This window comes from Cervus elaphus, chromosome 7 (genome assembly GCF_910594005.1).
Source record: "Cervus elaphus chromosome 7, mCerEla1.1, whole genome shotgun sequence".
Lineage (NCBI taxonomy): Eukaryota > Metazoa > Chordata > Mammalia > Artiodactyla > Cervidae > Cervus > Cervus elaphus.
Window position 1 is genome coordinate 50,004,994 of NC_057821.1, and position 22,331 is coordinate 50,027,324.

Consider the following 22,331-nt stretch of genomic DNA (forward strand, 5'->3'; position numbering starts at 1 on the left):
GGGGCCTTGGTGAAGGACAACGATGTCAGACGCGCCTGGGGAGCTTCCGCTGGCTCTTGGTCGGGGGCAGCCTCAGCTCCCTCGACATGAACGGCTGCTGCCAGGAGCACTGGAACATGCTCCCCGGCGCCCTGCTCTGGAACGCGTTCACCGCGTTGCAGGCCGAGACCATGTCTCTGAAAACCACCACGGCGCTCTGCCGCCCGCACAGGGTCACCGACTCGATCGGCCCGAACGCCGACAGCCTCTGCGTGACCGAGGCCAGGTCTTCGGTGGGTCGCATGTTCTTTTTCAGCCACCTGGCAGGGGGAGTGGGCAGAAAGGAGCAGGACGATCAGAGGGTCAGTTAGAATCCTAGTTTCATTCCGCCCCTATCATCTGCCCAAAAGACGTGGAGAATTAGGCCATTTCCCAGGAACACAATATCCCCTATCAGTGGTTATTTCCTCATGTACTGTCCCGTCTTCATTCTCATTTAAGATGGTCCCTTATAAAAAGCACATCTGAAAGCTTACTGTCCTTGTAACCGAATAAAAACACAACTTACAGGATACATTTAAAATCAGTGCTGAGTGGGAAAATGTACAGCTGTACGTGCTTACGTGAAAAAGCAGGGATCTGGCGGACTAGGATTAGAGGCAGGGCTCTGCCACTCAAGGTTGTATCCTGGGTCCCGGCCGTGTTGGGGCAGGCTGCTGCCTCCTGACTTGGCTGCAGCATTAAAGCCCTGCAGCTCAGTGGCTGGGTCCCTAGAATCCCACTCCAGCCCTGCTCGTTCTCCGCTCCCTGACCTGGGATGCGATGGCCCACGGGGATCCCACACGCCTGCTCCGTCTCTGAGCGCTCCCGCAGACTCTGGGTGCGGCGGGGGGTGAAAAGGCAGCTCATGGGTTTTATGCAGAGCAGCACTTGTTTTCACACTCACCACATAGGCCAGGGACAAGTTCAAGTCATTTTTTAGCTAAGGCATCAGGGGCTCGTGGTCATCCTGTAACATCTCTTAAGCAGGCCCGCCTGGGGCAAGGCTCTCCGCCTACCTGACAACTATGGTTGACATTGGGGGCTCCTTTGTGTTCTTACTCCAAAAGCGGCACTTCTTCCACCCCTGATTGGCGTTGTTGTTTTGTTTTCTTCTCCACAGGGGCATACTGCTTGGTTTGGGGGTCAGATTAATCTCTCTTGGAAATTGATGTCTTTCCAAGATCCTTTCTAAGCCAGAGAATTCAGAATTCTCACCTGGTAATAGAATAAATTAGTGTTACTCGCTCAGCCGTCTCCAACTCTGCGACCCCCCTGGACTGTAGCCCGCCCGGCTCCTCCGCCCACGGGCTTCTTCGGGCAGGAACGCTGGAGTGGGCTGCCCTTCCCTTCTCCATCAGGCAGACTCTTCACCGCATGAGCCCCCAGGAAACCCTGGTGCAGGAGCATCAGTGTAACCCGGTGCTCCTTCCCGTCTCTGCTTGGGAAGAGGAGCGTGGCATTGGCTTGAGAACGGCTATTCGTGCCACTTAGTTGCTATTTGGCTCTGCCACTTCTTCATTCCAAAAATACCAGTGAGCAGCATTTAGACCTTAGCCTGGTCCTGGACATCTGAGAGACGCACAGCAAAATGGGAGTGAAGGAATGCAGAGAGCAGGTGCTGAGGGTTGCTGGTGTGATCTGCCCGTGATTCTCAAAGAGTAAGTGAGCAATTATTTTTTATCTTCAGCGATAGTAACTACACTGTACTGACATCACACGCGCTGCTTCACACGGATGGCCCATGACCAAATTGCCCGTCGGCAGTGAGAAAGAACTGTCAGAACGTGTTCCAGGACACTGCTTCCTTCATCAAAACCATCTCCTCCCCCCACCCCCCCAAAAAAAGAGGGCGGGAGAAGAGAAGTCAGTTAAAATGCATGGTGTCTAGCGACAGACCTGAGTTATCTTGCAGGTCAGGCTTTTTATCTCTTTGCCAACTGGTAAGACTTTGAGAAGCAAAAGCCAGTTTGCAGGCCGTGCTCCGAGCATCTCTGCAACCCATTCAGGTGCATCCAGAAGAAGCTGTCAGACAGCTGCTGCAGGAAGAGGAGCTGAACCTCAAGACATGCGGGGCGGCCCTGCGTCGGACTCGGAATTAGATCAGAGCTCATCCAGCCCCCGTTATTCCACCGGCTGGATCCCTGAGGGTCCTTCCCGGGCAGGGTAATTGGTAGAGAGCCCCCAGGAACATTGCCTCATGCAGACTAAGTGGACTAAATGGTATAATGATAGTGAACCACTTCCTCCTTAGAGGCCAGAAAATCACACCAAGCGACTCAAGAGCAGGCCTGAGTACGGGGCTCCCGCCCGCGGGCGAAGGCCAGGGCTCTCGCCCGGGTTCCTTAGCCCTATTACCGCACAGCTGGGCCGCCCAGCCTCCCTCAGGCTCCCCCGCCCAGTAGCAAGACTGTAGGGTTTACTTGGTTGTCAGGATTTCAGATATACTGACAATTCGGTGGGCCGCAGTCTACACGGCAGGAACACCACCAACTGCTAAAGTTGTGCCAGGACCTATTTGTGTCTACACTGGAAGGCTAGGAGAACAGACTATAAATCAACATACAACTGGGATATCACGGAGAAATCAAAACCCACTTCTCCAACCTCACATAAACGCTCCCTGCATTTTCCATTTAAAAATTGAATTTTAACTACAAAAATTAAAGATGCGTGGAAAGACTTACATTAAAATAAAATTAAACCACTTAAGTATAGTGAGTGAAAGTCACTCAGTCGTGTCTGACTCTCTGCGACCCGGTGGACTGTAGCCCGCCAAGCTCCCCTGTCCATGGGCTTCTCCAGGCCAGAAAACTGGGGGTGGGTAGCCTTTCCCTTCTGCAGGGGATCTTCCCGACCCAGGGATGGAACCCAGGTCTCCCGCGTCGCAGGCAGATTCTTTATGGTCTGAGCCGCCAGGGAAGCAGTGTACACAGCGTAAAAAATGAATGAGCAGAAACCGCAGAGCCAGGAGGCCAGCAGGCGGCGCTCTCGGCCCCGCGTCTGGAGCGGAGCCCAATCAGAACGAAGGCCCGCCCCGCCCTCCTCTCCCGCCGGACTCGGCCAGTTTGTTTACTACTTTTGCTGCCCTCCCAGCTTCCTTTCCCTTCCGTAAACGTGCTCTGTCCACGCGCTGACTTCCTCGTGGTTCGCTGATTTGCAATTCTCCACGGATACCGAATAAACCCATCTTTGCTGGAGAAATATTGGGCGGTCCTTTTAGTTCAAGTCAACAACAGTCAAAGGAACCTCTTCCTTCCTCTCATCACTATCCTGCCACCATCCCGAATTTGCCCTGTCTCCTTCTAGAACACTTTTCTATACGTTTATGTACATGTTTCCATCTATGAATTTACAGTCTTCTTTTGGCAAAAAATGGAATCATTGTTATTAAAACTCTGCAGTGTGTTTTGTAGATATTTTAATAACGACTTTAACAGTATTTCCAGTATGAATGTATCTGTTTAACCATTCTGTTGTTGAATGAGATTAGGTTTTTTAGAATTTTTCACCTTTATAAACAGTGTTTCAACACACACCTTTGTTCCTGCATCTGTGTGCAGGGTGGGCCAGTATTTCTCTGGGACAGGAAAGTAGAAGTGGAACTGCTAAGTTGAAGGACATGCGTATCTAACAGGATGTTAAAATGTGAATTTTTCTGTTGTCTCAGTTTTGTCCTAAGCCCACACGTTCTGAAAAAACATTCAGTGGTGCCAGATAACCAACTATGAACAACAGACTTATCTATGTAAGAAAAAGCTAAGCATTCTTTTAGGCACGTGAGGATTCCTTTAGGCAGAGGTGCTGCCTTGCAGGGGACTGTGGCGTCTCCTAACCCCCAGTCTCCCCGCACGTGGCCTCGCTTGGAAACAACCCGCAGACGCAGTTAAGACGAGGTCATCCTGGGCAGCGTGTGTGCGCAGCCAGTCTGTACAGTTCTGTGTGACCCCGTGGACTGTAGCCCGCCAGGCTCCTCTGTCCGTGGGGATCCTCCAGGCAAGAATCCTGGAGTGGGTTGCCGTTTCCTACTCCGGGAGTTGAACCCGAGTCTCTTCCGTCTCCTGCGTCGGAAGGCAGGTCCATCACCACTAGCACCACCCGGGAAGCCCTGTTCTGGAGCAGAGCAGGTTCTTAATCCGATGTGGTGCTCCTTGTAAGAAGACAGAGGTGCGAACGGAGAAGACGGGTGTGCACACGCGCCTGTGACAGGGAGGCAGAGAATCGGGTGATGCGTCTGTAAATCAAGGGGCGCCAAGGAGTCCCAGCCAACTCAAGAAACTGGGAAGAAGCAAGGAAGAGCCCTCTCCCAGCCGCTTCAGAGCCTGCTGGCACCCTGGCTCTGGACTTCTAGCCTCCAGGCCCTGAGACCATACATTTGTTGATTTAACCCCCAGTCTGTGGGTCTACATTCTGGCAGTCCCAGGACACTCTGCTTACTCTTTACTGCGTTCAACTTACGCAGTAAGCCAGCAACATACATTTTAAACTTTGACAGACTTTCAGATTACCTTCGAAAAAGCCTGAAGCAATGAAAACATACCATCGGTTGTTAGGGTATTAATTTCCCCACGTGTTTATCATTACTGATCTTACAAAATTTGACCACTCTGATGGCTTAAAAATATCTCCTCGATTTATCTTTAAAATCTTTCTTTCTTTCTTTGGCCGCCCTGAGTCTCAGCCGCAGCAGGGAAGATCTTGCATCTTTGTCGCTGCAAAAGCGGGGTCTTTGACTGCAGCCTGCAAACTCTCAGCTCTGGCATGTGGGATCGAGTTCCCCACCAAGGACTGAGCCCAGGCCCCCGCACTGGGAGCTTGGAGGAGTCTCAGCCACTAGACCACAGGGAAACTCCCTTCTTGGTTTTCTGTTACTTCCTTGATTACCAGAGTGTTTGAACACCTCTCATGTCTATTGGCGGTTTGTATTTCATCTTGTGAATTGCCGGTGTATAATGTCTGTCTATTCTAATAGGTGCTTACACTTTTTTTGATTTTTATGTAATCTTTAATATAACCTGGATCTTGGGATTGATTCACAATACTGTAGGTTCAGGGATTAGGGATTAATCAGAAGACCCAATGCAGGAGACCCAGGTTCGATTCCTGGGTTGGGAAGATCCCCTGGAGAAGGAAATGGCAACCCACTGCAATACTCTTGCCTGGAGAATCCCGTGGACGGAGGAGCCTGGCGGGCTACTGTTCACGGGGTGGCAAGAATGGGACACGACTCAGCAACTAAACCCCCTCCACCTGAAGACAAGTCGCCAAATCAGCCACAGTGTTCTAAAGTCATCACCCCGATAGCGGCCTTCCCACCCGGGACTTGTGTCTTCATCAGTGCGGCCGCTGCCACTTCACTCCCTAGGCCCCTGGGGCCAGTGGCTACCATCTGCCTCTGCCCTTCACCTGAGCTGAACAACACGGAGGCAGGCTCCACCCAATTCTGCAAATCAGCCCAGTCATCACCCTCCCTGACGGGTCCAGGAGGGGCAGGCCACTCCACACCTCCACACCTGCAAAGCCTGTAAGGCCTGGGGGAAAACAGTGTTCCTCCAGGGCGGTACACACCTGGAGAAAGAAAGAAGGAGGGGTGGGAAACAGAGCCAAGGAATGAACTCCAAAGCCTGCCCTTTAACCGGGAAGTTATCCCACTGAGCTTCAAACCAGATGTAGGAAAGGCAGTGTGTAGGTGAACCGCGTGTGAGCTCCAAGCACGTGGCCCCACAGCACGAAGGATGGAAGTGGCTGAGGTCTCAGGCGTGAACCACACCTGCTCGGTAGGACTGACTCCTCACTCATGACTGCAGAGGGGCTTCCCAGGTGGCGCTAGTGGTAAAGAATCCGCCTGCAATGCAGGTAGACGGTTTGATCCCTGGGTCGGGAAGGTCCCCTGGAGGAGGGCATGGCAACCCACTCCAGTATTCTTGCTGGAGAATCCCACATCCCACAGACAGAGGAGCCTGGCGGGCTATGGTCCATGTGGCCGCAAAGAGTCGGACACGACTGAAGTGACTTAGCACGCACACACGCAGGACTCCAGAAGGGGCGTGGGTACTACGATAAAGTGCGGGCTTCCTAAAGAGTTGGCGCCCGCCCTCTGCCCACATACATTTTTTCTTGTCCTCCTCACTCTTGCAGGAGTGGAGCAGCTCCATCAGATAATTGGGAAGCAACTTGTGAAGGTTGGACAGAGTCTCGAAGGTGTGACGGAGAACCTCAGGCTGGCTGTAGTTTTTCAGGGTCTTAGGTTTCTCGAGGAGCGGGAGTTTCAGCTCCACTTGGTTGTTCCTGGCTGTCCCCATGATGACCCTCTGAGTTACGGACAAGAGTGGAAGGAGAGCTGGAGGTGGGGAGGCCCTGGCAGCGGCTCTTTCCAGGCTCTCCTTCATCTCCAGGAAGGCGCCATGGACCCTGTTTTCTGCCCTCTGGCTGCTGAGCGTTCTGAGGGTCACAATAGCCCAGAGTTCAGCCTGGAACCCTGAGCGCTGGCCTCGCACCTTCCACCCAGAGGAAGTTCGCCCTTCACAAATATCCCGAGTCTGACGGGGATTTTAGGCAGAAACCCGTTTCCTGTCCAGACATGGACTATACCTAAGGAAGGCAGGGTGCTTTCCTAGAGGAGGGGGACCTGGCGTGTGCACTTCAGTCGTATTTTCCCATCCGGCCCCCAGTGGAAGCTGAGCACCTTGTGTGAATCTAATTAAGGCTCTGCAGACCAACCCGGCCCTGGGGAGCGTGGCTACAGCGGCGAGGTTTCCAAGCAGAACTGGGGAGAGAGCGTCATCGTCCACGGCTGAGGACATGTCCAGATTAACCCAGGTGAGAAGGTCCCCTGCTGCTTATTCTCTTACCCAGACTAACACGAGAAGACCAAAGGAAACAAAAGATGCTCAGCTCTGACTTTACTGGGGAAGCCATTCTCCATCGTGGACCAAAAGCAGACGGAAGATCAAACAGGTAAACAAGGACCTACTGTACTGTACTCAATATCTTGCAATAACCTCTCGATAGAATGGAAAAGAATCTGAAAAAAGAAGACATATGTGTGCGTGTGTATGTGTGGTGTATGTATAACTGAATCACTTGGATGTACACGTAGGCTCCTCTGTCCATGGGACTCTCCAGGCAAGAATACTGGAGTGGGTTGCCTTGCCCTCCTCCAGGGGATCTTCCCGACCCAGAGATGGAACCCAAATCTCTTACGTCTCCTGCATTGGCAAGCAGGTTCTCTGCCACTTGTGCCCTCTGGGAAGCCCTTTAAAACTAATACAACATTGTAAATTACCTGCCCTTCAATAAAAATAAATAAATAAATAAAATAACAAAAGCAGGCATACTAAATAATCTTAAACCACCACACCTGATAGCACAACCCCCAAGAAAGACAGAAGTTGCCAAGAACTACTCCCAGAAATTGGCAAAAATGCAAATAATGAAATCTATTATAGGTAATCCTGGGCAGGCTCCAACTGAGCCAGGCTCACCATAGGTGGTCTATTCCATGAACTGGCTGGACAGGCACACTGCCAAATGGTCAGAAACAGGGAAAGCCATGGTGAACACTGGGCTTCCCTTGTGGCTCTGAGGGTAAAGCGTCTGCCTGCAATGCAGGACCCCTGGGTTTGATCCCTGGGTCAGGAAGATCCCCTGGAGAAGGAAGCGGCAACCCACTGCAGTATTCTTGCCTGGAAAATTCCATGGACGGAGGAGTTGGTAGGCTACAGTCCATGGGATCGAGAAGAGTTGGACACGACTCAGCAACTTCACTTCAACTTCACGTGGTGAAATCTAGGAGCGTTCTTGTTTGTTTTTTCTCCCCTATTTTTTGGTGGCTCTGTGCAGCATGGGGGATCTTCGTTCCGGAACCAGGTATAGAACCGTGCGTGCCTCCTGCATTGAAAGTGCAATGTTTTAACCACTGGACTGCTAGCGAGAGTCCCTGTGTGCCAGCTTTTAATCAAACTTCAAAACCCTTGGCCAGGACTATAAGAAAATCATGATGGTATCACAGTCCCCAGCACAGGAGACACAAAATTCCACTTTGGAATTTTCAACTTGCAAATTTAAAAAGTACAACTTTACGAAGTAAACAGAAAGATGCACTTTAAATACAAATACATTTTAAATATGGTATAGAACTAACCAAAACCCCTGGAACAGAGTGTGAGTCTCATAATTTCACAGGTGCTTTTGGAGAGAGAAAGGAACTGGTGGAGGGGGAGGGTAGAAAATTCTGGAAGCCAGAAGTTTCTCTCTTCCAAGCAGACGTGACTGGGTTACTCTAAATCCTCTTTCACTTAAATAGGGAAGAGCAAACCATGTTTTAAGCCATTCAAAGGCCAAGGAAGGGATCTATTAAAGTTGATTTTTTCCAGTTCACATAAATTGACCTATATGTTCTTTTTAAATTTTTTGCTGTTGAAGTATAGTTGATTTGTAGTGTTGTGCTAATTTCTGCAGTACAGTGACTCAGGTATACATGTACACACATTCTTATTCTTTTCCATTATGGTTTATCGCAGGACGTTGACTATAGTTCCCTACGCTATGCAGTAGGACTTTGTCTATCCATCTATACTTAATAGCTCCCATCTGCTCACCCCAAACTCCAATCCATTCCTCCCTTACTCTCATCTCCCTTGGCAGCCACAAGCCTGTTCTTTATTTGACCCGTATATTCTTTTTAACGTTTTATTGAGTACTTGGGTACAGCTGATTAACAAATAATATTGTGATAGCCTCAGGTGGGCAGCAAAGGGACTCAGCCACACATACATGTTATCTGTTCTCCGAACCCCACCTCCCGTCCCGGCTGCCGCATCACACGGAGCAGTCCCAGGTGCTATGCAGTAGGTCCTCGTCGGTTATCCATTTTATGTTTAAGACAAGGTTTATTTGTCGCTGTGTTGGGTTTGGTTGCGGCGTGCAGGCCCCTCTCTCGATGTGGCACGCAGGCCCAGCCCTGCAGCATGTGGGATCTTAGTTCCCCGACCAGGGATCGAGCCCACCTCCCCCGCACAGCACGGTTGATCCCTAACCCCTGGACCCCCAGGAAGTCCCGTCCATTTTAAATATAGTGGCATGTGCGTGTTGATCTCAGACCCCCTAACTATCCCTTCCCCATCCGTCCACCCCACACCCCCCTGCACCCCGCAACCATAAGCTGGGTCTCGAAGTCTGCGAGTTGACACATATATTCTTACTCTTTGCTCTAAATAACAACTGTTGGAATCTTCCCAGCAATCTGAAGTTTACTGACCTTGGCTGAAATCAGGAGGCCATGATGATTACCTTTTATTTTTAAATAAACTCTCGGAGGAATAAATGTTTCCTGCCACAGGTACGTCTTCTTCAAGGAGTCAGATTTTGTCCCTTTGGTCTGATTGTGGTGCGGTGGCAGGAACGCCGTTGGGGTGGGCGTGAACGGTCTCCACGGGGCAGGCGGGGTGCCAGACCCAGCTGTGACCTTCACTGTGGCAGCTCCGTGACCTTCACCGTGGCCAAACCGCTCTCAGCCTGCGCTGCTGATGCTGAGGACACGAACCCCTCCACTTGAGCCTTGTTCCCAACCCTCCTACTTACAATTCTGCGCTTCGGTCACCGGTACATTTACCTTTCAAGGCTGAACCTGGGGTCGAGTATTATCTCCTTTGAAGAAGGACCAGGAATCCCCCCTCGGCCTGCCCCTGCCTCCTCTGCTCACTGTGACGCCCCAGTCGCCGTTTGTTCGGGCCGGCAGCCCCGGGGGGGGCGCGTGCTATCAGCGCGATTGCTCCCAGAGTGGAGCTGCTGCAGGCCTGGGCGCTGGTCCTCAGGGTGGGCTGGTCTCTCGTTCTGGACTTCCAGGTAACCGGCAATTCCTTTCTCCGCCGTTGCTCCCACAGAGGACGGCCGGGTCTCCTGAGCTCCTCCCGCTCCCCCTCTTCCACGGCGGGTGTGACAAGCTGGGCTGGCTCCCCGAGGGCAAGGTGTTCAGTAACGTCCAGAGAGAGAGGATCATCTCCAGGTTCCTGAAGGAGAGCGTGCTCAAGAGAGTGTTCCGCTCCAAGCAGCTGAGGTGGGAAGGCCCCAGCTACCAGAAAGAGGATCCAAGCCACAGCTTTCCTGCTAGCAGAAAGTAAGTGCTGGGCTAAGTCACCCAGTGCGTCCAACTGTTTGCGACCCCATGGACTGTAGCCCGCCAGACCCCTCCGTCCATGGGATTCTCCAGGCAAGAATCCTGGAGTGGGTTGCCCTTTCCTCCTCCAGGGGAATCTTCCCGACCCAGGGATGGAACCCGTATCTCTTAGGTCTCCTGCACTAGCAGGCAGGTTCTTCACGGCTAATGCCACCCAGAGAGTAAGTCCTAACCCCCAAACCCAAACCAAAATCCAAAGTGAGTGGGGGATATAAAGCTAAGGAAACCCAGCTACAGAGAACAGGCCCCTGGTGGACAGGGAGACATATAAAGCAACTCAAACAGCAGAAGTTAAATCTTGCAGAAAAAATCGAAATAAAGGTGGAAATATGATTGAGAACTGGATCAAAACTGTGAGTTATGACAGGCAGGTGTGGGATGGGCTGGTGTCTGTGCTTGTCTTATGTTTGGAAAGATATTCACGCACGTGTCTATCGCACGCCTTCTAGGAACAGACTTTAAACAAGATTTCTTACAACAGAATCGGGGCCTCCCAAATAAGGAAGGAAAGTGTTAAAGCTTAATTTTTAAAGCAAAAACACAACTTCTAACTAAAAATAACTCCATGAATATTTCTTAGAGCAGAATTATACAAATACAAGGAAGTTAGGCTATTTAAGGTAAACCTCACAGAAATGGAGTCCTAAATTGGAAATACATATAATTGGCCCTGACTGAGAGACAGCAGAAGCTGGAAAATGGGGAGGTAGGTGGTAGCGGGGGAGAGTAGGGGAAAACAAGGTACCTGGATACACTAAATGCAAACTGCCCATAATTGAATTGGAGTCTTTCCCACTGACTTACAGAGTCTTACCGGAGAACAAAAACGCATGTTATTGGGACTTCGCTGGCAGTCCAGTGGTTACGGCTCCAGGCTTTCGCTCCCAAGGGTATGGGTTTGATCCCTGGTCAGGGACCTAAAATCCCACAGGCCATGCAATGCGGCCAAAGAAATGCGTATTAGTAATTAGAAAAGATGGCCCTGACTTTCTGAAAGCAAGTACATAGTTACACTTGCACGAGATCCTTCAGCAGAACACGACCCGCCCCGAGCTTGGCCACACCTGGGAGAATCGAGGGAGCAGGAGGGGGATGCGTGGAGCCACGGAGGGTGTCGACAGAGGGGGGCGGATGGAGAGAACGGTTCCCTTCAGGAGGACGAGAAGCTAAGCACTGTCGTTCCTGACCTCGTCCACAAGCCTGGACAGTGAGAAGGAACGTATGTCAGGGTGCTTCCCAAAATAGTTGTCAAGGGTCTGTGTCACCTGCCCACAGCAAGAGAACCCGAGGTGGGAGAAGGCCCCGGCCCACAGGGTGACTGGCCCGAGGAGCTCCCCTTCTGCCCGCCCAGACCAGCTCCGTCCTGACTGACGGAAGAGCTTGTCCAACGCCACGAGACAGAGGCTACCTGGCCCTGCTTCATGGGTTAACAGGGAGGAACGGGTTGGAAGTAAAGCTACCAGCAGAACTGAATCCCCGCAGAGGCCTGGGGCTGGTCGAGAAGGCAGGCCCAGGACCTGAGCCGCTCTGGAAAACAGCCCACGTCCAACCCGTGCCTTGACTCTCAGGGCTGGACTGGACGCAGACCAGCCTGCAGCCAGGCTCCACCCAGGCTCCCTGGCTGCTGCCCTCGTCCTCCACATCCACCGCTTGGCCCTTCCGCCCCTCGGGAGGCCTGGCCCCTCGCTCTCCCAGAACACCCTGCGGGGCCTGTGCGGTCACTGCAGTGCTGAACATGTGATGCTAAAAACCTTATCAACTGTTGACGTGGGGGGGAGGGAGGCAGGGTTTTGATGCCGATGCAAACCCTTCAAAAAGTCTCCAGAGACAGGAGGAAGCGTCAGAGAGAATAGGACAGTTTTTAAGAGTATGTTCCCTCAAGGAAAAAAAGAGAGGATCTTAGAGGATGTGCTTATTCCCGGATACCACAGCTCAGAGGGACCTGAAGGGATTAGGAATCAGGTCAAGTTCTGAAGCTAAAGGAAAAGGAGAAACAGGAAGAAAGGAGGATGGGGGCTGCATAAGCTACATGTGACATGCACACACGCATGTGAAATGCACACGTGTCCACACACACGCATCATTTCTGTCTTCCAGCCAGAGAACAGAAAACTCTTTCCCACTTAAATACATTAGCCAGTGTTAGCTAGGAATACGTGGACCCCCACATGAAGTCTCTATTTTTCAAGTAATCGTTAAGTTGGGAAAGGTAATATTTAAGGCCAGGTTCAGTTCAGTTCAGTCACTCAGTCGTGTCCAACTCTTTGCGACCCCATGAATTGCAGCACACCAGGCCTCCCTGTCCATCACCAACTCTTGGAGTCCACTCAAACTCATGTCCATTGAGTCAGTGATGCCATCCAGCTATCTTACCCTCTGTTGTCCCCTTCTCCTCCTGCCCCCAATACCTCCCAGCATCAGGGTCTTTTCCAATGAGTCAACTCTTCGCATGAGGTGGGTGGCCAAAGTACTAGAGTTTCAGCTTCAGCATCAGTCCTCGACATTCACTCTTGCCATCTCCTGTCTGACCACTTCCAATTTGCCTTGATTCATGGACCTAACATTCCAGGTTCCTATGCAATATTGCTCTTTACAGCATCGGACCTTGCTTCTATCCCCAGTCACATCCACAACTGGGTACTGTTTATGCTTTGGCTCCATCCCTTCATTCTTTCTGGAGTTATTTCTCCACTGATCTCCAGTAGCATATTGGGCACCTACTGACCTGGGGAGTTCCTCTTTCAGTATCCTATCTTTTTGCCTTTTCATACTGTTCATGGGGTTCTCAAGGCAAGAATATTAAGGTGGTTTGCCATTCCCTTCTCCAGTGGACCACATTCTGTCAGACCTCTCCACCATGACCCGGCTGTCTTGGGTGGCCCCACACGGCATGGCTTAGTTTCATTGAGTTAGACAAGCTGTGGTCCTGTGATCAGATTGGCTAGTTTTCTGTGATTATGGTCTCAGTGTGTCTGCCCTCTGATGCCCTCTCGCAACATCTATCAGGTTACTCCTTTATAAAACAGGAATCACTAGAAGTACCACGCTCCCTGGGCTGTTAAGTATTGCACTGGTTAATCTCTATGAAATGTTTGGCAGTAGGCCTGAGCATAGTAACCACACCATACAAAAGAATTTCGTTTTGAGGGTAATTTAACCCAAACACGTATGGACTGCCTATTATGCCAGGCACTCTGTCACTCAGAGAAAGGCCAGGTCTCGCCTTCGAGGTGTTTAAAAGGTAGCGAGTGAGAAATTGTAAATGAGTAACTCTGATGCAACAGGTGAGCAACGCATTGAAAGCAAATCCTGCTACAAACCCAAATCGGGGTCTCGGAGGAGGGAGCGGGCGGCGGGTGGGGCGGGGCGGAGTCGCGGGCGGGATCGGACGCAGGGTCGGGGTCCTGGGTTGGGGGTGCGGTCACGCTGCGGGTCTGCGGTCAGGGGGCGGGGCCGGGCTGAAGGTCAAGGATGGAGCCTGGACCTGGTGCAGGGTCCGGCGGGAGGCCAGGGAGGGGTCAGGGTCAAGGTAGGGGGCAGGGGCGGCGGCGGGGCCGCGGCCGAGGTCGGGGCGGTGGTCGGCGTGCAACGGGGCGCTGCGCTCTGTCCTCCCCGTAGGTCGGCCGAGCCGGAGGCCGGGCGTGCGGAGCGGCTGGGGCGCCCGGGCGGCAGCGCGCGCGGAGACGCGGCCGGGGACGAACCGGGGGCCAGCGGCGCCGAGCGGTAAGTGACGTCCGGAGCGGCCGGACGCCCCTCTACCCTCCCCTCCCGCCCCCATTCAGAGGCCGGGCGCCCCCGCCCCGGCGCGCCTCCCCCGGTCCGCCCCGTCGCCCCCGCCTGGCGGCTCCCCGGGCGCCGAGCGTCCCCGAGCGGCGTCCCTCCGGGACCGACGGCCGTAGACGCCCGGCGAGCGCCCTGCTCTCCGCGGTAGCTGCCGTCTGTCTGTATTTTTGCAGCGGGTCCGAACCGGCGCCTTAATCCGCCTCGGCAACGCCGCGACGCTTGCTGTGCCCGCAGGCTCTGCCTCGAGCCGCGGTGGCCAGGGACCAGGGTCGTTTGGGGTGGGAAACGGGCCTTTCGGCCGATCTGAGGCACTTGGCGGCGTGGGGGCGCTGGTGCGGAAGGTGGATCCTGCTTTCCAACGGGGCCCCTGGCTTAAATGCTGAAAAGCAGACTGCATGACCCTGTGTCTTAATTCCAGACGATTCTAGTTTGTGTTTTAATCTTCCGATCTGATAGTAGCTCCCTTCTCGGAAACCTTCGTTTCCGTCTTCTGTCACTTAGGTCTCCCCGTTTGCTCTTTTCTGTGCCCCCCTCCTTGTCTGGCTGGCCTGGGTTCCCAGTGAACCCCCTCTTGTGAGCCGGCCTGCCCTCAGGCCAGTCTCGCCTCTTCCTAAAGCGTTTTCTTAACCTCTGGACGCTCTCTCTGCCTCAGCCGCGGGCCTCACCCTCCGTGTGCTGTCTGTCCCACACCTGTGCAGGATTCCCAGGAAACCGAGGAGCAAGATGGGCAGAAAAACCGGTGAGAGCAGCGGCCCCGGCCCGGGCGCGGCCGTCCCCTGGGAGGTAGGTGCCGCGGACAGCGCGGGGGTGGAGCACCCCCTCCGCACCCCCCCGCCGCGGTCAGCGCCTCCGCAAGGGGCCCCCGCGCGCCCTGCTGCTCCCCCTGGGAGCAGTTTGCACTTCATCTCTGGCTGCGTTTGCAAGACCAGATGGAAAAGTTCTCTTTAAAATTTTTTTTTTAATTTTATATTGGAGTTTAGTTGGTCGGCAATGTGTGTTAGTTTCAGGTGCTCAGCGCAAGGAGGTTCAGTTATATCCACGCTTCTTTTCCCATTTATCTTATTACAGAGTACTGAGTAGACTCCCCTGAACATTTTTATGTCCTTTAACAAAGGGCAGGTTAACCAGCTTCGCTGCAAGTCTGCAAACATTTCTGATTGCAATTGGATTTCGTGAAACATGCCACCTTGATTCATCGACAGTGCTCACCTGTTTAATATCCTTACATGTTTTCTGTCAAAAATATTGGCGGCAGGTGGAATATCATCTAGGAATGCCCAGTTACCACCTGTAGGGAGTTTACAATGTGGCGGATGTTGTGGGCAGCTGATGGCCTTCCTTACCTGGTGACTGCTTCCTTCTGTGCTGTGACCTCAGCAATGGCTTGGCTTCCTTCTATGCTGTGACCTCAGTGGTGCAGTTTTCGGCAGCTGCCCTTTATCGTGTTACTGTAGAGCTGTTCCTCTCACAGGTTGTTTTGTACCTTAGGGAACCGGGATTACAGAGCCCAGAGAAGCTTGACAATCTGTCAGGAGGCTCTAAAAATACAAGTGTCCGGCCTCATCCTACTTGATCAGAATCTGTGTTTTTCAACTATTTTTTTTTTAATTGCATGTATTTACTTATTTCTTTTTGGCCGTGCTGGGTCTTCCTTGCTGCACGTGGGCTTGCTCTGCTTGCAGTGAGAGGGGCCTGCTCTGCTTGCGTGCGGGCGTCTCACTGTGCGGGCTCCTCTGGTTGCGGAGCACAGGCTCTAGTTGTGGCCCGTGGGCCCGGGAGTTGCAGTTTGCGGGCTCTAGGGCTCGGGCTCATAGCTGCGGCGCTCGGGCGTAGCTGCTCCGCAGCCTGTGGAAGCTTCCCCAGCCGAGGACCGAACTGGTGCCCCCTGCCTTAGCAGGCAGACTCTTAACCACTAGACCACCAGGGAAGCCCTCAACTGTTGTTTTTAAAGAGCACCCCTGGTGATTCTCATGCGGAGACTAGATCCAAAGCACGTTCTCTCAGAGAACAAAGAAGTTTATTAACTTTTTTTTTTGTAAATAAAAGCCTCTAGGAAAAGATAAACCAAGGCCCACCCTCCAAAGGCCAGCTCCCCTTCCTGCCAGGAGGTAACTTCCTTGTGGATCAGTTAAGTTCTCATCCTGTATTTAAGCTGCTTTGTCCCTCCTTCTCCTTACTGTAGTGACGATGACCTAACACTACCTAACATTTCATTGGTGTGAATGTTGCTTAACGTGTAGTTTACAAAGGGTTTTCTCATTTGAGATAACAAAGCTGCTGAGTTCACCCCTCAAATATTACTTTTTAAAAATGTATTTCTTTACTTATTTTGGCTGTCCTCGGTCCTTGCTGCTGCGTGTACCTACTCTGGCTGCCCCGGGTCTCTGCCGCTGCCTGCAGGCTTCGTCTAGTTGGGGCGAGCGGCGCTGCTCTCCTCGCCGGGCGGTGGCCCCCTGTCTCGGAGCCGAGGCCCTGGGCACGCAGCTGCAGTGGTTACGATTTACAGGCTCCGGGGCGCGGCTTCAACAGTGGGAGGGCTTCGTCGCTCCGTGTGGGATCTTCCAGTATCAGGGACTGAACCCACGTCTCCTGCATTAGCGGGCAGATTCCTCACCACTGAGCCACCAGGGAAGCCCTCAACGATTACTTTTTTTAAAAGTAAACTGCCCACCTCTTCACTTCCCCTTTTCCAGGATAAACTTCTGCAGACCTCTCCTGCACACACCCATGCCTTTCCTCATAGCGGTCAGCACAGTGTCTGGAACGTGAATCCTCGATAGATACTGTACCTTTCCTTATTCATTTCTTGCCTTTAAAAAAAAAAAAAAAAAACATTTCCTGCATGTTTCTCAACATCTGGAGTCTGGAATGAGATGTGGGCTAGTCAGTGTTGAGTATGTGAGGGTCAGAGGATTTTGTTCTGTTGATGGAAAGACTTTCATAGACTCTCAGATCTGGTACTCAGATACATAAAATCTGGTGAAGGAGCCTTCGTGTGCCCAGGACACACTGGACTGGATACTTTGTCGTATTTTTAAAATCAGTTTGAAAGGAAGCCATCAATTCTTGTAAAAGCCTTTCCATTTCCTGAGGTGTTACCCAGCTGATGATAGTTTAAGGCGAATGTTTCCCGCTCCTCAGAAATGCTGAGTGTCCTTATGGGGTGGAGGTGGGGGTCAGAGACCTTGGTGCCTTTTGTCGTATTTTACCCAAAGGACCTATAAAATCATGTACTTGGGCTTGTAAAATTTTCTTACATTAAGTTTATCCTAAAACAAATATTGTTTTAGAACTTGTCTCCCTGGAATTTGGATGCAGAAGTACCTGTTCCTGAAAATAAAAGCCTCCCACCTGGGAGGGATGGCGCCACAGGTGGTAAGAAATCCTTGATGTGTCTGCTTATATTTATAAATATATGAAAACTTATATCCCTATTTGTAATAGGAACAACCACTCATATTAAAGGGGGCTTGTTTTGAGTATCACCAGTTTTATGTAACTATTAATTGTCATTTCTTTCCATATACATTCTTTCAGGCAAAATTAACAAGGTAAGGATAAATATTTGGTTTTAAATAATTCACAGCACATTAACATGACATTGTGTGTTCCTTAAAGAAAGTTTCTTTCCTTTAAGTTAAACTTTAAATTTTATTTCTATGGAGTTCTTCAAACAAGTCAGTGCCTTTGTTTACTGTTTTACAAAGCTGCAAATAGGTCATTAAGTGAATATCTTATTATATAGCTTTTTTCAATATAACAATATTATAAATGGAAATTAACATTGTAATGAATATAATATGTTCTAGTCACTGCCAAAAGGGATGTGGTCTCAGCTCTTAAGATGCCTTAAGGCAGTTGAAACAGTTGTATTTTGAAGTAGTGAAAGAATTAATCTTTCTCATTTGCTTTTATTGATCAAAATGTAAAACAGTTAACAGTTAATAAAATAAAGACAATCTTAATGATAGTCAAGTCTTACTAGTTAACATTGTTTAGTTGATCTTTATAAATGGATTATGCTGTTCCTACTGAGGTCAGTACAGACTGATACGTGTATGAGGGAGAATCATCAGCGTCTAGCCCATATTGCTTGGTTGGAACAAGAACTGTACATTCTTAGAACAAGAGCTGGGAGTAGAGATGCTGGGTGTTTAAATGTCTTCTGCCGCTTTATAGAACCACCTGGAAATTCCAGCAGACCAGCTCCTGTTGGAGCTCACTTTCTCAGAGTTCCTGCCCCAGAGGACACAGGTGCGGTTCTATCCATCACACTCTGAAAGTATTGTTGTTATTTCTAAAAAGGCATTCAGTAACTAAAATGTTGTCCATGGTTTTTCTCTTCTTAGAATAGTAAACAAGGGCTATTCCAGCTGTGGAGTTACCCTCTGAGCGAAGCAAGCACCATGGAGCTCAGGTGAGCAAGTTTATGACCGTCAACCCCTAACTCAGTGAGATAAAGGTAACTACAGATGGATTCGCTCCTCAGTTGAAGTGGGAGGCCAAAAAACAACCAGGAGCAAAAACGACTGTGTGCAAATCCTGGGGAAAGCCCTGGGAAAGGGAGTGGCCGAGCGTGTGGGGAAGCCGGGAGCGGGGCTGGGCGAGGAGGGGCTGGCCTTCTCGCCCAAATGAAAAGGAGCCCTAACGGAAAAGGAGTACTTCACGTGCCAGGTCCCTGTGTTCGCTCTGAACCCGCACGACAGTCCCGGTTGGGGGGTCTGGTGACAAGCGGTGGAAGGTTGAACCGGGATGTGAAAGCTCGGCTCGTGCTCCCAGACCCCCTTCCTCCCTTCAGACCCTCTCTGGGGTCTGAATTCTTCCTTTTTGGTTCTTCGGTGTGCGTGAGAACCAGCTGGAAGGCGTCTCCAAATGGCAGGTCAAAGTGACGGGACGTTTCCGTGGCCTGAGCGCCGCGGTTTGTCGCTGCCCGTCTGTGTCTGCGGGCGTCCCGGAGTCGGGCTCCTCTCTGGTCCCCGGCTCTGAGCGTCGGCGGTGCCCCAGCAGCCGCTGTTCCTCCGTGGAGGGATCTCGGGGCGCGGCCCTCCTCGTGCCGAAGCTGGGGGCAGATGGGAGGTGTGAAGGGGGTTGTAGTGACTCGTGTCCGGCCTGATGGTACTGATCGGCGGGGGAGAAAGGCTGCTTTTACGGGCAGGAGCTCGCAGGATGAGGTCGGGTGAAGCGAGAGGACGCAGATGGAGTCAGCAGAGGGTGGTGGCTGGGGCCACGAGCGCGGGCTTAACCCCAGCTCCTCCGCTTAGGGGATGTGTGACCTCAGCCTGCCTGGGCCTGGGATCCCTGATCCGTCCAGGGGAGACAGTGAAACTGCCGATCTCGTGGGCTGCTGGGCGGACTGCACAGTTGATGGGTGTTCACAGCCGGTACTGGCGAGGCCTGCTGATGGTGCGGAGTTGGAAGCTTGGAGGCAGAGAATCATTTTGCTAATGAGATGTTTCTCCTCAATGTCAACAAAGAGAGTAAAAGTCGTGACAGCTTATGTGAGTGTTTAACAGTTTGCAGAGTGTGTTGGTGTAATTGTCTCGCCTCTCAGACCACCTCCAGGGTGGATGATTTCCACTTTGTTCCCTGGTGGCAAAGCGGTCCAGCCACAGCCTTCCACATTGAGATTTCCTGCTCTTTTTTTGTTTGCTACATGGATTGTCTGTTATCAAGTATAGATTTTATCAAGTATCATTTTCCTGTGATTTTTCAGAGGCAAGTCATTAAACCTAATGCTTAGCTAAATGAATAAATTTTTACCATTTTCTGTATTTTTGTAAACCCCTCAAGACTGCTTTGTTGACTTTAGCGTAAGTTGGCTTTAAAAGAAGCAAGAAGATAATGCGACTGTATATATGTCAATTAATGCATCAAATTTTTGCATGGCAGTATTTCTAGTAAGTGTTTAAAATGTACTAACTGTAAATTCAGTATTCTACGGTCTGGCTTTTTTCCAGTTTTCATTTGAATATAATACATAGAAGTATTACCCCTAAAATGAAAGCGTACCATCAGATGAAAATTGCTATAGACTATATCTGGGATAATTTTTGTTTATAGCTAGACATTGTTTTGCTTCCTTTTTTGGTTAGACCAATTTTTAAAAACCACAGTGGCCCAAGTAGAAGCCTTTCTTAAGTAACCTGACTGTTACACTCTTTGAGAGTTTCCTTTTGTTTAATTCTGGGTCAATAAACATCTCACTGTAATTTCAGTTTGAGGTGGAGAGCCTCCTTCTCAGACATCATAGTTACACGTACAGTATATTCAGAGGCAAGTAGCTGTAATCAGCCACGTGTAGCCTTGTGGCCATTCATAGTCAGTTAACCATTTGTAGGTAGAATGGTCTAGTCACCTATGCACGTACAAAGGACTGCCCAGTTATTATTTTAATCTATACTTTTAAAACCGTAGATAGCTGTATATAGTTAGAGCGTATTTGAAAATTAACACGTTTCTGTTACAGATAGATATACATGCCATTGGGGGCTAAACATTAGTCTTTGATAGAGGTTTCTTCTTCATTATTTTAATAGCATTTTAATTCTAGGCAACCAACCATTCATTATATAAATCATCTTTTAAGGGATTTCAAAATGTCTTCAGTGGGAACTGGCTGTGATATGACCGATAATCCCATAAGGCCCTTCGGTGTGAACCCCCCGCTGACGAGTGCCTCAGTGGACAAGCTAGCTGGCTCCTGCCCCGCGCTGCAGGTTCCATTAAGTCTCTGCTGCACATACGCTGATGGAGACTTTTTCAAGGACAGGAATGAGCCTCATATTCATTTATGCTCAACTCTAGAAAACAACAGTGGAGAACTTTTAACTGCTCCAAACTGGAATCTGAAGTATGGAAATAGCAGTGTGGAGGAAAATTTAACAGATGAAAGCGATGTATCAGAAAATGAAAAAGCAAACGATACTCTACTCAGCTATTTTAAAAAGATGGACCTGAACTTAAAGCCAGAAACAATAGAAAATGTTGAAGAACCTTTCACAGAGGAACTGAATGAAGTATTTCCATATCCTGATTTTCTTCCTCCTCCTTTCAGTACTTTGGACTTGCACAAATTAGCCCTCTCAAAATCTGATAGTTGGAAAATGACGGTGGAGACGCCGGACAGCTCTCTGGAGCCGCTGATGGCTCGTTTGCTGGACATGGAAAGACTTCAGCAGCTGACCATTCAGAGAGAAAGGCCCAGACTGCAAACCTCCTTCTGTGCCCCGGTCGTCACCGAACGACCCCCTTCCTCCAAAGCTGTCTCCAAAACGAGACAGCCCAAGCCGCCTGACGCTGTGGGTCTTCAAATGGCTTGTGTAGAGAAAAGTTATGAGAAAAGAAGAAACAGTTTTGGTTCTTACAAGCCTGAACACAGTGCTCCCAAGTGGAACTGGAACGGCGCTGGCAAATACAAGTGGAGTTCTAAACCAGCTCTGAAAGCCTCATCCACCCCAAAACAGGTCATTGCAGCTCATGATGACTTTAAGAACCCCAAAATCTCCGTTTTAAACCCGTGCCAAGAACTCACAATCAAGCCCACTCCTGTCCAGACGACTCAGCTGCTGGTTAAAACGGCCTCAGCCAGATGTCTGCCTCCAAAGTCTCCTACACCAATTTCACCCATACCTCTGTCTTTTCCTGATAGTCACAGAGAAGAGACTCAGGCACCAAGGACCAAAAAGAAACTTTACCGAAAAGATGTGGTGCTGAACAGACCATTCTGTGTTCAGAAGCCGAACTGTTGTTTATCACCTTCATTAATAGCTAAGGATAAGTGCTCACCCACTGACCAAAAATAACGTAACTGTCTTCTTTCCTGCATCTCAACATGAGCAAATCTATTCCAAGAAGCCCAGCTAAAATATAGTTCCTTATTCCGAGATACAGGTATTATACACACACACGTGTGCACACACAATCCCTGAATGTGCTGTGGAGTGGAGCTTGTGAGAGTCCCAGCTGAGACGGCTACACATGAACCAAGGGCTTCTTCCCTGATGATGTCTCTTACATATGTTTCTAAGGAATGTTTCACTTGGAAAACCATTCTACTCAAGGTGGTTCTTTTGTTGTGATTATTTTCCAGTGTAATTCCATCATCAATAAATGGTATAACAGACTTATCACTGGTATGATTATTTTTTAAATTATACAGTCATAAGAATCAGTAATTTTCTGTTATAGTTGACTTGCAGTGTTGTTTCAGGGGTACAGGAGAACGATTCAGTTGTGTATATATATATGTTCTTTCAGATTTTATTATAGATTGCTACAGGGTATTGAAAGCAGCTTCCCTGTGCTATACAGTAGGTCCTTGTTGGTCATGTATTTTATATATAGTAGTGTTATC

At 50.3% G+C, this 22,331-nt stretch overlaps 2 protein-coding genes across 3 annotated transcripts; one reads left to right on the forward strand and one right to left on the reverse strand.

Moving 5' to 3' along the window:
* Nucleotides 1-25: 25 nt before the first annotated feature.
* On the reverse strand, nt 26-6,320 carry C7H6orf201 (chromosome 7 C6orf201 homolog). Its single transcript, XM_043906964.1, has 5 exons — nt 6,128-6,320; nt 5,485-5,540; nt 792-855; nt 603-711; nt 26-299 (listed from the first exon to the last, which is right to left on the reverse strand). The coding sequence occupies exons 1-5, from the start codon at nt 6,318-6,320 to the stop codon at nt 26-28; spliced, it is 696 nt and encodes a 231-aa protein (XP_043762899.1).
* A 7,434-nt stretch (nt 6,321-13,754) lies between these two features.
* On the forward strand, nt 13,755-22,077 carry FAM217A (family with sequence similarity 217 member A). 2 transcript variants are annotated; one of them, XM_043908841.1, is made up of 7 exons: nt 13,755-13,918; nt 14,677-14,761; nt 17,269-17,353; nt 17,516-17,529; nt 18,158-18,232; nt 18,328-18,395; nt 20,565-22,077. In XM_043908841.1, exons 2-7 carry the CDS (start codon nt 14,702-14,704, stop codon nt 21,778-21,780), a joined length of 1,518 nt encoding a protein of 505 aa, XP_043764776.1. In that variant the 5' UTR covers nt 13,755-13,918; nt 14,677-14,701; the 3' UTR covers nt 21,781-22,077. The 2 variants fall into 2 exon arrangements, with proteins under 2 accessions (XP_043764776.1, XP_043764777.1); XM_043908842.1 differs by lacking the exons at nt 13,755-13,918; nt 17,516-17,529 and adding an exon at nt 19,240-19,476 and having other exon boundaries at nt 14,715-14,761.
* Nucleotides 22,078-22,331: the final 254 nt, after the last annotated feature.

Excerpts from the sequence above, each read along its gene's own strand:
- C7H6orf201 (XM_043906964.1), bottom strand. The coding sequence starts at position 6,320 with ATGGGGACAGCCAGGAACAACCAAGTGGAGCTGAAACTCCCGCTCCTC. Across the intron at positions 5,541-6,127 it reads TGAGGAGGACAAGAAAAAAT|GCTTTGCAGGTGTGGAGGTG; the intron begins GTATGTGGGCAG and ends CAGGCCTTACAG. Across the intron at positions 856-5,484 it reads TCCTGGACCCGTCAGGGAGG|AGTCTGCGGGAGCGCTCAGA; the intron begins GTGATGACTGGG and ends CGCCGCACCCAG.
- FAM217A (XM_043908841.1), top strand. The coding sequence starts at position 14,702 with ATGGGCAGAAAAACCGGTGAGAGCAGCGGCCCCGGCCCGGGCGCGGCC. Across the intron at positions 14,762-17,268 it reads GCGCGGCCGTCCCCTGGGAG|AACTTGTCTCCCTGGAATTT; the intron begins GTAGGTGCCGCG and ends ATATTGTTTTAG. Across the intron at positions 18,396-20,564 it reads GCAAGCACCATGGAGCTCAG|GGATTTCAAAATGTCTTCAG; the intron begins GTGAGCAAGTTT and ends TCATCTTTTAAG.